This window comes from Protomyctophum parallelum (assembly GCF_964188405.1).
Source record: "Protomyctophum parallelum genome assembly, chromosome: 10".
Classification (NCBI taxonomy): Eukaryota; Metazoa; Chordata; class Actinopteri; order Myctophiformes; family Myctophidae; genus Protomyctophum; species Protomyctophum parallelum.
In genome coordinates, this window is record NC_139704.1 from 13,775,738 (window position 1) to 13,788,888 (window position 13,151).

The 13,151-nt window shown below is 41.6% G+C and overlaps 1 protein-coding gene across 2 annotated transcripts in view; it reads right to left on the reverse strand.

Annotated features, from left to right (window-relative positions):
- The window catches only part of LOC310866098 (vinculin-like), a 49,930-nt gene that overhangs the window by 31,987 nt on the left and 4,792 nt on the right, over positions 1 to 13,151 (reverse strand). For both annotated transcript variants that reach the window (XM_083775439.1, XM_083775438.1), the window contains exon 2: positions 260 to 330. In XM_083775439.1, coding sequence (XP_083631565.1) covers positions 260 to 330 — 71 coding nt within the window. The remainder of the gene's footprint in view (positions 1 to 259; positions 331 to 13,151) is intronic.

Sequence of the window (13,151 nt, forward strand, 5' to 3'; positions counted from 1 at the left end):
TCAGAACTGAAGCGGTTTTCCCAGCAGCTGGGATCACAGCCATGCTTCCTGCCATTAAACTGCATTAACATCATGAAACACATGGTTCACAGAGTTCTTCTTGTCTGCTGGGTTTAAATGGATTATTTCTATAATTTCCTAAATTGACATGAGAGTGAGTGACCATGAAAGAAAGGCAAGGCCGAAGAGAGTTCAGCGCATCCGTTAAGTCAACCCTGTTGACTGTAGTCTGGAGGAAGTGTTATTGATAAAGACTTACTTAGTGAAAGCAGGGGGCATGTCCCTCTTCATCACCTGATCCTCTGTGGTCTGAACAGTCTCCCTCCCCACCTGCAATACACAATACATTTGTTTTAGCATCACAGTCTCCAGGAAGACAGGCAATACAATTAGTAACAATCCTAACGAAACCTTTTAACAGTTCCGACGAGTAGAAGGCTACTCGTAACAAAGTAACAAAGTACTGCCGCTTTCGACACTGTAGATTACTCTGTGTCTGAAACTGTAATGCATGCTTTTATGACATCCCTCCTCAACTACTGTAATGCTCTGTATATTGGAGTCAACCAGGTCTCCATCTCTCGCTTACAGTTAGTCCAGAACGCCGCTGTTTACAGGTACACGTAAGCGAGACCATATTAGTCCTGTACTAGCCTCCCTCCACTTGCTTCCTGTGCGATATAGGATATCTTGCTCTTTGTTTTTAAGTGTTTAAATGGTTTGGCACCCATTTATCTATCTGAACTGCTGAAACCCTATGTTCCCACAAGGACCCTTAGGTCCTCTGACCAGCTTCTCCTGGTGGTGCATAAAACCAGACCAAAGCTCAGAGGGAACCGGGCTTTTGCAGTGGCATATCCTAAGCTTTGGAGTGAGCTGCCTCTGCACATACAGTAAGACAAGCCCCCACCCTTCAGGTGTTTAAATCACGCCTCAAGACTTATCATTTCCAAGCATACTTACTTACTTACGCCTGACAGTTCTCGGTCACAAGCATAGTATGAGTGGTTTTTATGTTGAAAGTGACATTGTGTATGTTACGTTGTGGTTTTCAATATTTTACTGTAAAGCACTTTGGTACAACTTTGTTGTTATTTAAATGTGATATATAAATAAATAAGTAAATATTCTGCAAAAATAGGCAAACATTCTGAGAAAATAGCCAGTCTTCAAGCTCACATCACAATCTGTCACATACGCACTGTGATTATGTAGATTGGCAACAGATTATGTACAAACCTCTGGGGGAATGTTAATACATTTTTATTAGCATCATGTCAGTGTGGATGTTTTTCACCTGTAAACCTCCATGATGACATGATTTTCTTTTCCCCCTGATACATTAAATATGTTAAATACAAGTACTTTATATACCCGAGGCGAGGTTGGTGAAAGGGCCTTTCTGAAAAGGGTCACCCCGTGTTCCCTAGGGTAGGTACCCTCACAAAAAATAACCTCGATCCCCCTGTCCAGCCGGGGCGCCTGATGGAGGGGAAAGGAACTACGTAGTCGGAATAACGTGTTCCTTCCACGCACTACATCCGGCTGGGGTAATTCCCTCCTGTCAGGTGAAAAGAAGCAGCTTAGACTCCTCATGCAGGGAAGGAAGCATAAGGCCAGTCCGCTGCCCCCCCAGGTTGGCAGAGGAAGTGTAGCTCCCAGGATTACATTAGATAATTGACACTGGGTGAAAAAGAAATGAGTTGCAAAATCGTGGGATAATTGTTTTAGAAAAAAAGTACTTTAAATACACGTTCATTTAGTGTTATCCTGAGAGTGAAATCAACACCCAGGATTTTGCAGTGTATCTTTCGAGACTAGAGAGGAGAGAGCTTGTTGTCCAGCTGGGTTTTGGCTGATGCTGGCCGACTGCTTGTTAGTATCGGGGCCAGATTGGGGACAAAGACCCTCTGTCTGCTGTGAGACGTAGGTTTGGGGACTGGCCAAGCACTCACATGGAGAGACATCCACTGGAGGTCTTATTGACTGCTGCTTCCTGACATGTTCTCATCAAACCCATGTGTTGTCCTTACAAACCCTAAAGATTTAAACTCGAGACAGTCATGATAAATTGATAATAGATTTTATATTTACTGATTATATTAGTGTTGTTAACCACAATGTAAACAAGTCCCCTGGACTTTTTTGTGTTATCCTTTTAGTGTGAATGTCTGACTGCATGTACCTTGTGCTGTTTTTGACTAAAAGTATAATAACTTAATCAGACTGTACTATACTGTCCATATACCCACAGCTGTAGGCCATCTTACACTGTACATAAATATCCATTAATAGACGATAGACGTATGTTCATATTATGGTGATAGATTGTACATTATAAATACTAGACCTGTACGTTGTAACCTCTGTGCCCAGAGTCACATTGTTTCTATGTATTTTTGTTTGCAATGTTTCAATTTTCATGTACTATTTTCCACCAAACCACTACTCTATGAGATTTTCCTATTTATCCGCTGGACTATATGCCACAAGAAGCCAGTGAGATACATGTGTTGCTATGGCAACAGGCAGTGATTGTGAAGCCCCGCCCACAGCTCACCTGGCTGATGGAGTGATGGGCAATCACAATGTTTGGGCCACCTGGAGAGATTGACTCTGTCAGTCCAGAATGGAGGTGAACAGAGAGACAGACAGGCTACTGGAGAAGCAAGAGGAATATTTCCCTAACCCTTGCCATATTTCCTTTCTGGAGTACTTTCCTGAACATTGGATATCCGCCATTGGATTTAGTGACCTTCTTTCCATTTTGGATTAGTTCCCTGGAGTTTGGATTTCGATTGAGGACGGACTTTGCGGAACAGTGTAAAGGGTGGTAAGAGGAGACTTGCCACTACACACAGCATTGACTGGGTTCCATTTGGATTTATTTTTGGGACATTTAAGTTTAGTTTTGGACAGTGCCAGGACACTTGAGCTTTACACCCATCCCTTTTGAGGCAGTTTTATTTTATTTTTAACATTTTGTTATGGAAAACTTTATTTTGCTTTTGATTTAATAAATTGCAGTTAAACTTATTTACTGATTCTTTAGTTATTCTTATACTGAACTGGCCCACCACCTCCCTCATTTTGGCTATAATTGGTTATGCGATTGTTATTGTTGCAACCGTTATAACATGCCCGTCGCACCGGCCTACTTGGGAACGATGCAACTTGGGAACCTAATGATATACGTTGTCATAGTACCCGTCAACCGGTGTCCCACATGGAGATTTGTGTATGTGCCTGTGTGAAGACTACAAACTGAAAAGTGTATGGCAATCAATTCGGCCCAATGGCAGAGCCTGATTGGTTGAGCCTCAATTGGCTGAGGCAGAGGCTGGAAATTGCACAGGTGAAAGGAGTTGGCCTCATTAGGCCCACTGGCAGAGCCTGAGCAGAGCCTTTTGTGGTGGTTCTAGAGAAGCGTGGGTCCGACCGACTCGATACCGGGTACTGCACTCCCTGTGGGGGTGTGGAATGCGTGTGTCGAATTTGAAGTCGGTGGGTCAAACAGTTCTCAAGTTATGTGCATTACAACCGTACACACACGCACGTACAGTACGCACACAGAGACGTGGCGCATTTATAGTAGGATGCCTTATATATTATGCTAGCCATACAGATTCCTGCTATAACCCAGTCAGATCAAGTGCAGATGACTACGGTCCGATTTTAAATTACATACAAGGTTGATTTTTCTCCACGAATAAAAGCATCAAATGTTTTTATTCTACTTTTCAGGTCGATTTTACAAAAGCCTTCTGAATCAGAAGTTCACACTTTCTAGATTTTTCGAAAAATAGCAGATGTATAAATAAAAAATGACATGCTGCGACAATCTGCTATTTCTGAATAGCTAACACGAAAATGCTTTTCTGTTTTATTGAGTTAATTAATCTTAGTTCTATTATCTCTTCTCTCACCTGTCTCATGCTTACTAGCTGCTGGTTTAAGGTTTTCTCCACCAGTAAAGGTCTATGCATTGTTTTGTTTGGTAATATGGCATTAAAACATAGAACATAGAGCTTTAAGAACTTGATTATTGATAAGCAAGCAACGCTCTCGCATTTTGTTGTTGTGGATGTTTGTCTCTTGTTCAACTGCCCAGAAACTGCTTGTCCCAACTCATCCACCAGATGACCTCGGACTTTCCCTCACCTGACTGCCATTAATTTAAGACCAACACATATGCCACCCGTACATGTGTGCAAGAGCCCCACAACATAAACAGATGTGAACTGTGTGTGCATTAATGTATTCAGGGACATTGTTTAGAGCAGTGGCACCTTTTAGCCCGAGACCCAATAGTGAAATTAGACGTTTGCCGCGAACACAAAGTAGTGAAAATATTTTTCAATACTTGTTAAACATTTGTTTTCTAAAATAGAGGGTATGCGCATGCATAAAGTGAATGGCAAATCGAGTGGCAAAGTGAGTTTAACATTGTTTAACGTTGTTTAATGCATGCAATCATATTGGACTTTTCTGTTTGGATGTATGGGCTGTCAAGGCTAGAAAGATTCTGGAAAAAAACCCACTGCATTTGATTTTTAATTCAATTCAATTCAAAAGCAATTGTCAAAGACAATTGCTTTTCTAGGAATGTTTTCTTTTTTTTTAGATGATGATAATATTGCCAATTAGTTCACAGATCATGTGTGTGCTATTGTTATAATTTGGCAAGCGTTGTGTGTGGTGGTTACATGAAGAAATGCTGAATGCACATATGAATGTTGATTAAATATATATAAATAGTCTGGGGATTATTTTAAGGTGTGTGTGTGTGTGTGTGTGTGTGTGTGTGTGTGTGTGTGTGTGTGTGTGTGTGTGTGTGTGTGTGTGTGTGTGTGTGTGTGTGTGTGTGTGTGTGTGTGTGTGTGTGTGTGTGTGTGTGTGTGTGCACTGCATTCTTTGCGACTTAATTAAAATGGCATTCCCCACTAGAAACATCCTACACTACAGCACTGCCCCTCTCCCCTTGTCATACTGCACTGTCCAATACTGCTACGACAGATAATTGCCTTTAATTCATCACTCCGGTTCTTTGACCTCCAATACTCAAACAATACCACTATATCCTGAGCACACCTTTCTAGTTACAGTCTCTGTTCTGACTGTTCTCTTTTCCTTAGTCCTGTCTCAGCCTCTGTATTCATGTTCTGGTCACCTTAACCCCATCTCCGAAACCCATTTCTGCCTCCCAGACCTGTTTCTGGACAATCTGGCCAAACATGGGCCCAGGCTGGGCCCAGCGGATGAGGTGATTCACAGTTCACACCATTCATTCAGCACCTCTTGAACTCTTGCAGAAACACCTCCAATATAGAGCCACAATTATTACATAATCGCCTAATCACACTTATTTGAGATAATCGCAAAGGGTACACAGGGTTTTACAAATCGAGAAACTAGCCAATCTACAAAGTTCATAACATGATGCATCGAAACCCAAATTGGGTCCTTTGACCTTTGTTCCTGCTACCCTGCTATAATAATAATGGATTGCATTTTTTCGCTTTTCTATGAACAGTCGACGCCAGCATCCTCACTTCCCACATTCACACACCAATGTGGGGTTCAGTGTCTTGTCCAAGGACACTTCGACATGTAGACAGGAGGAGCCGGGATTCGAACTGCCGACCCATGGATCATTGGTACCTGCTCTACCTCCTGAACCACAGCCTCTGCTAGTGCTAACCCTGACGGTGTTTTTGACACTTAAGTATTACAGTCAGGGGTTGACACATTCAAGGCCAAAGGGCTCAAAAGCACTTGCCCATCTGCAACTACAGGTCATGTTATACTTGCCCAAAGGTCATGTTCACTTAGCCAAAAATTAAAAACTGTGTGCGCAGCAGGGTGGGAACACAGTCAGATTTGTGAATGTAAATGTGTAGTGTACAAGTGAGGCTCACATGTTTACATATCTTTAAAGAGATGCTGAACTTTAGAAGAAGCCCCAGGGCGAGCTACCAGTGATGGATCAACCCCTCCGAGGGCTGTGGCGCTACACCAAATGAAAGGGCCCCATGCATGTGCCATAGAGTTATAACTTATAAGGCTGCTGGATCTGCTATTTCCGATTCTCCTCCCACCGAGTCGTTAAGAAACTGTTGGACGACCAAAACACTAGCAGGGGTTCCTGTGTTGTGTTACATTGAAATAGTCTCGCAAAGGGCCCTGCAAGCTTGCGTAAAAGTACAAAAGTAAAAGTGCTCATTATGCAGTATGTCCCATTATACAAGTTTTCAAATGTATTAACGTATTTTAGGTCTTATGTTTTATGTGTTTGTAAAAACAATCTAAAATAAAGTACTGATCATAATTCTTTGTTTGGCCCGGAAAAAAAAAGAAAGTATAAACGTATTTTGAGAATAGTAGATCTACACATTGTGAGCTTTTAGATCCGCTATTTTCAAAAGACTGAAATGTGTAATGTAATGTATGTTGTGTAATAATAATCTAAATCTAAATCTACAAGTTAGAGTAGAAGTCAAAAGTACACACACACACACACACACACACACACACACACACACACACACACACACACACACACAAGATGCAATTACAGCAAGATGATGACATCAGTGTCTCTGTGCTGCTGTGTCTGTAGAAGCCAGTTAATAGACTTTCCAGCCCCAGAGACCCAGGAGGCAGCCAGCCATTTATTCATCACCTGCTCCAGGACGTCAGGATGCAACCCATTATACTTCACATTATCACCGCTGTTGGCCAGAAAGCTTGCATGTCCAAAACCCTTAATTTCAGAAGAGAAGATTTATGTTAAAAAAAATAGCAGATATACAAGCTCGCAGTGTGGGATGAAGTGATCAGTGATGTGCTGTGAGCTTGTAGATCTGCTATTTATTTGCCAACATGGATATAGTGGTTAAAACGATTGTGATAGTACAGTATATTAACTACTTTCGCTGGGGACCCCCTGGAAGTTCACATCGCTTCCAATTTCACGTGTTTATCATGTATCCTGTATTATTTCTATCTCATTAATCCTAATGGGATAAAATTGTTATCCCGACCTGAAAATAATATTAATCATATACTGGTAACATAATAAAATGTCCTCTTTCACTATATCCACAAATCTCCCCTTTCCTGGCAGTTCCAACCTCAGCATCCTTCTACTCACTATCCTTCCTCTTCCTCTGTACATGTCAAAGCCATCTCAGTCTAGTCTAGCCTCTCTGATTATCTCCAAAACATCTGTGCGCTGTGACTATGATGTAGTGACTATGATGGATCCTATCCATCCTTGTTACTCCCAGAACGAATCTCAACATTTTAGTCTCTGCTATACCTCCAGCTCGGCTTTCCTGTCAGTGCGACTGCCTCTAGAGTCTCTAAACCATACAACACCACCGCCTTCTACACCTTTCCTTTCATTCTTACTGATACTGACCACACATATACAAAAATAATATATAAATGCTTAAATATCCCTCAACACCTGCAAGTTAATTGAATGTATATAAAGATATGCTGATTATTACAGAGCAGCAAGTAGCAACCGTTTGTCTGGTGAGAGAAAGGAAGGACAGAGGCCCTCTGGGCTTCAGTACTTCCCAGAACCACCACCAACTTAACATTGATTGTTCACTAAATTATTAATGCAGAGTTAAGTGATTCTGTGAGTGTAGAGTATTTTTGTGAGTGTGTGTGTGTGTGTGTGTGTGTGTGTGTGTGGGGGGGGGGGGGTAATCTTGCTCACATAGCAAGATTACCATTGATATGTAGACAGAATCCAGATGCTCCATTGTTGTGCTCCACAACAACACAGTAAAACAGTAGTGTTGTTCTTCTTTCACATTCTTCCTAAAGGAATCCATTTATAATTTACAAATTTGGCATTTTCTAGTGTGCCATCACTGCCATCTAGGGTTGGGATCCTTTAGGATTTTAACGATTCCGGTTGTTAACGATTCCATCTTAACAGTACAATTCCTTAATGGTTCGCTTTAAGGATTCCTATAGGGTTCCTCACCGTTCCTGTCACAGTCCCAGGCAGGGCTGAGTCTGTGTGGGCGTGTGTGTGGTCATAGGCTTGGCTCCAGTTACCACTTGGCTCACCTGTTCCCAGTCCCCTCATTCGCACCAGACAACGCATTTGCCTGCCATCAGCTCATCACCTCCAGCCTATAAAGTAGTAGATGCTTCTAGCCAGTAAACCTTTTGTAGTGATTGTTCCCTGTGAACTTCAGTATTCGTTGGATTTTGCCCGTACTGATTGTACTCCTCTCCTCCACCTCAGCTCTCACCTGGCTGCAGCCTGCCTGCCCACTTGCCTGCCTATTTCTCTGACTGCTCTGCTTGCCTACCACCTTTCCCTCCTCATTCCAAGTTTGTGTGAATAAACACCCTTGAACTTTGTCTGTCTGCATTTGAGTCTGCCAGTTCTTGGTATCGTGACTCTTCCAAATGGACCCTTAGACGTCTGTAACTCTGAGAGAGTACAAATGGAACCAAATGCACCTGGTCCATTTGTACCCTCTGAGTTATGGTGGTCCTTGAAATGTAAAGGTTTCAGAATCACTAGTATTGCAATTGTTTCTGTTCTTTGGTTGCAGTGGGGAATTCCAGTTTGGATCAAATAAACCTGAAAGTGGATCTTCATTGGTTCGATAAAGCCATTTTCAGCTTGAAAGAAGGGAGGTTTGTTCACAGCTAGCGTTAGCTTGCCTTTGTACATTAAGTGACTTTTATGCAACACTAGTGCCCTTCTAATCATAGCCAACAGCAAAAGCAAACCCGGGTGTACTTATACTAACCACCATTTTCCTGAGAAAAAAAAAGAAAGAACAAAATGGCGTTCATAAGATCGTAAAATGTCCTCACAAGTAGGCTATATACATAGTTAATACAAACGCGCGTGTGTGTGCAGTGTTTCCCTGGTGTTCCAGGGATCAGGAGGCAGCCTGGAGGTGTCTTGTAGTGTTTTAGTGATGTCAGCCCTGCTTTGGGATCTAAAAGAGTCATGGTCAAGGATGCATGTGTGTGTGTGTGTGTGTGTGTGTGTGTGTGTGTGTGTGTGTGTGTGTGTGTGTGTGTGTGTGTGTGTGTGTGTGTGTGTGTGTGTGGTGGCTAGACATGGTCTTATTTGAAGACGCGTGACACCATAGACACTGTCAGGAGCCGGTGTCCCACTACAGTTTTAAAACTGTTTTACGTTTTAGAGCTTCACTCCACCACAGCACTGTCATATCTATTCCAGGGTTTCTCAAAATGTCTCAGTCCAGGGGTGCCACAGAATTATTTGATCATTTTTACAATTTCAATATCACATTATATCACATTAGCTCTTAAGATAGCTGCACAGGTTTTGGGTGTGCTGCTGCTGTGTTCTCTCTTTCATATAACATACCAAGCACTCCAGGTCTGGTCCCATGCAGAGCTTTGAGCAGTGTTCACCCATAAAGTATCAGCTTCATCCAGTCACTTAAGTTACTCTAGGTACAGTAGAAAAATTACATATTACAGCACCATGCTAATAAGAACATCTATCTAATCTTATTACACAGCTTGGTTTAATGCTTGATTCTGATTGGTCAATCGGCAAATTCATCTGACTGTTATTTCTGGATAATGACCGCTCCGCTCTATAACAGACCAATGCCTAATCAAACCCTCGGAGCACCTGCTGTGCTCCGCTGATTTACTGCTGTTTCCAACATGACAGCCATGTTGCACACACACACACACAGTGTCATTTACAGCAAAACATTGCTCTCAAAAATGTTTTTGAAAACATTTGAGCGAAAAATAGACGAAGCAGTACCCGAAAATCGATTCTATTTGATCAACTCACTTCCTTGTTGTCCGACTGTGCTGCAGCTGGGCAGACGCCAGCCAGCGCAACACTTATGGGAATACTTTCATTACCAAGCAAGGAAATATTAAGTAGCCGTGTAATAAGTGGGATAATGTATGGCTATAAATCACCTTCAGGCTGGTTAACCACCTCCGCTGTCGCATCGGTGGTTAATCAGTCTGTGATTTATTTATAAACAACGACCACTCAGCCATACATTATCCCTTACATATCTAATCTTATATTGCCACTTTGAAGACACCCTACAGGTGTTACCAATGATAGCAATGAAGGCGCTGTTCCATTCTGGTCAAGTCAGGGTTCTACTATTGTGCATGTTGGCACTTGTTGGCACACACACGGAATTTTTGCAGTTACGTGTGCTTATTTGCCTTTTTTTGGCATATTTTCGTCCATTTTCTTCCTCCCCCTTGGAGCCACGGTATGGCAGCTGCAATAGCTTACCATACCCAATTGACGCCACTGGTCTCAAAGTGTCCTTGAGTGTGTTCCAAATGGCCCTGTACTGTTCCATGCACGATGAGCAATTTGAGTGATTAACATAATATGTGACCAGTCACCATGCCATTAACAAATAAGGCAAATAAAATAATCTAAATTTCATCATTCTTTAAGTAGCATGTAACTTGGGTTTTTTTCATGATTCTAAATCCATTCCAAGCATTAGTTTTGCACAAAAAAGCACTCCTTGGGCTAAAAACGGCGATAGCCACTTCATCACACCTTCATCAGACCTCATCACATTAAGTGATGACGGCTATGGCCTCTATTTTATATATATTTTATAGAGGGATAGACAGTAGGCTTACAGGAAATGAAGTGTTTTTATGCTAAACTAATTCTTGGAATGGATTCAGAATCATGAAAACCCCCTAGTTTGACACGTCACATACTAGTTGAAGAATGATGACATTTAGAATTATTTACCTTATATAGATTGTTAAAGGTATATTCAGTGATTTCACTCAAAAAACCTTAGGTTTCGTTTTTGGCTGTGGGACCCAGCCTTTCGTCCAATCAGGATAAAGAGTCAAAAACGAAACCTAAGGTTTTTTGACCCCCAGGGGACAGGGAGGAACTCCTTATATGGCCAGCACACTCTATAGTAGGGAGGATTATCACAACAAAACAAAAAAATAAGTGATATTTGAATTAAGTGAAATCACTGAATATACCTTTAATGGTATGGTCACATATTATGCTAATTACTCAAATTCCTCAACGTGCAACTTTTAGCAACCAAGCTTAATCTCATCTGCTAAACCTATAGATGCCATTTGAATCATAAAAGTTTATATACTAACCAACATTTCTGGGTCTAACATGGGAGCTATGGGGGCTTCCAGTAGACTACCATACTTGGAGAGCCTCGCTGTGCCAAGACCAGGAAAGGTTCCCTGCCGATTAGACAATGGAGGTGCTCATCCACACACCTTCCAAACAAACACCAAACGAAAAGTACAGACAGCAATACTTTGAGGTCATGGACACGGCATCATCATCCCTGAACTGCAGATTTAGTGCTTCTGTACTGAGTGTACTCAAACACATAAAAGATGTCGAGGATGTTGTGGTCGGAAAGGGCGATTGCAAACGCATAGTGCAGTTCTATGGAAATTATTTTGATGAAGTCAGGCTGACACTGCATCGTGACATGTGCATGGACATGGCAAATAAAAAAGGACTTTGCCTGTCTACTTTTCATGATGTAGTTGAGATCTTGAAAGGTGATCCGGGAGATCACTTAAGAGACTATCCCTGTAATCAAGCAGCTCACATGCAGCTTATGCCTGCGGAGACTTCAATGAATCTTTCAACTGTCACAAGCATGTGGCACAAGAGAACATCGACCTGGATGGCATAGCCAATATGTTCATCACCTTCCTCATAAAGAAATGAATGGTAAGTGAAAAACGTATCATTGTTACTGCATGCACTTGTATGCTTTGTTCACGACACGTGTCTACTGTCTATGGTTTGTCTAATAGGCTAATATAGGCTATAATTACTGTAGCAATAGCGGTTGTTTCAGAACCATGGACAGCACTGTTTGTTGTTTGTGGTGATGAGTGATGTCAGTTCTGACGTGTTTCGTGGTTATAATACTACCGGTATATTTTAGTTTCTTTCCATTTTCTTTCTTCATTTTTAGCAATCCATGATGCATGATGAAGACACAGTCAACGGGAGAGAGAGAGAGATGGAGAGAGTTGATTCGGGTTTAGCAGCCTTGAGCACGAACATAATTTGGCGCCTATGAGCTGACCTCAAGCCATAGAACAGCAATCTTTTAAATCCAAAACTTTATTTATATAGCACACTTAGAAAACCACTGTAGTCAACCAAAATTCTGTAGAGGTCCAAAAAACTAAAAACTAAAGCAATATGATCAAAATACAATCAAACAAACAACAATCAAACAGGAGGTGATTACGTTAAAATTAAGAAAGGACTTAAAATCCTTGATGGACTGGGCAGATCTAACATTAAAGGCAAGGTCACTCCAGAGCCTATGGGCAGCCTTTTTTTCCCGGGTGGTTGGCTGAGTCAATAATGAGAGTTCAGCTGACCTTAAAGCTCCGACTCTGGGTTATGGCGTTCAATAGGTTCAGTAAAGGGGGGGCAGCCCATTGAGGGATTGTTGATGAACTGTTTATTATGCCTCTGTACGTTGTTTACTATTGGTGGTTCTTTTGTGCTGATGAAGTGTTCTGTACAGCAAAAGTTGTTTTTGATTTGATATAACTTAAAACTATGTGAGTGTAAAACATTTCGTGATATTTTATTTGTATTTGTGCTGCCATGGGGATGTGGGGGGGAAGAAATATATGTCAATTGTTTTGAAAATACTTCTTTGTACTGTAAAAGAAATCAAACATATGTTTAAAAAAGAAAAAACTATGTGAGTGTGAATGTCAAGTTACAGTACAAAGTTACAAAGTACAGTGACTGAAACAGATATTCTCTCACAACAATATTTGCCCCCCCTTGCATTCTAGACTTCTTGGGAGGTCCGTCCCAAGAAGTCACCTGTTTGACGTCTTGGGAGTGAGAATGCTTCGTCTCTCAGTCTCAAGCCTCTCAAGCAACACATCTCGGTGCACTTAATGCACATAATAGTAAAATTTGCCATAAATATAATGTGCTAGTTAAGTAACAATGTAATTAGGGGTGCCGTAGATTAATGAAGCCCAAAAAGTTTGAGAACCACTGATCTATTGATTCACATCACCTCCTTCACTGCTCCTTCTCTCTCTCCCCCTCCCCTATATTCTGTGAGTGTGTGGTTACTTCCCTGAGC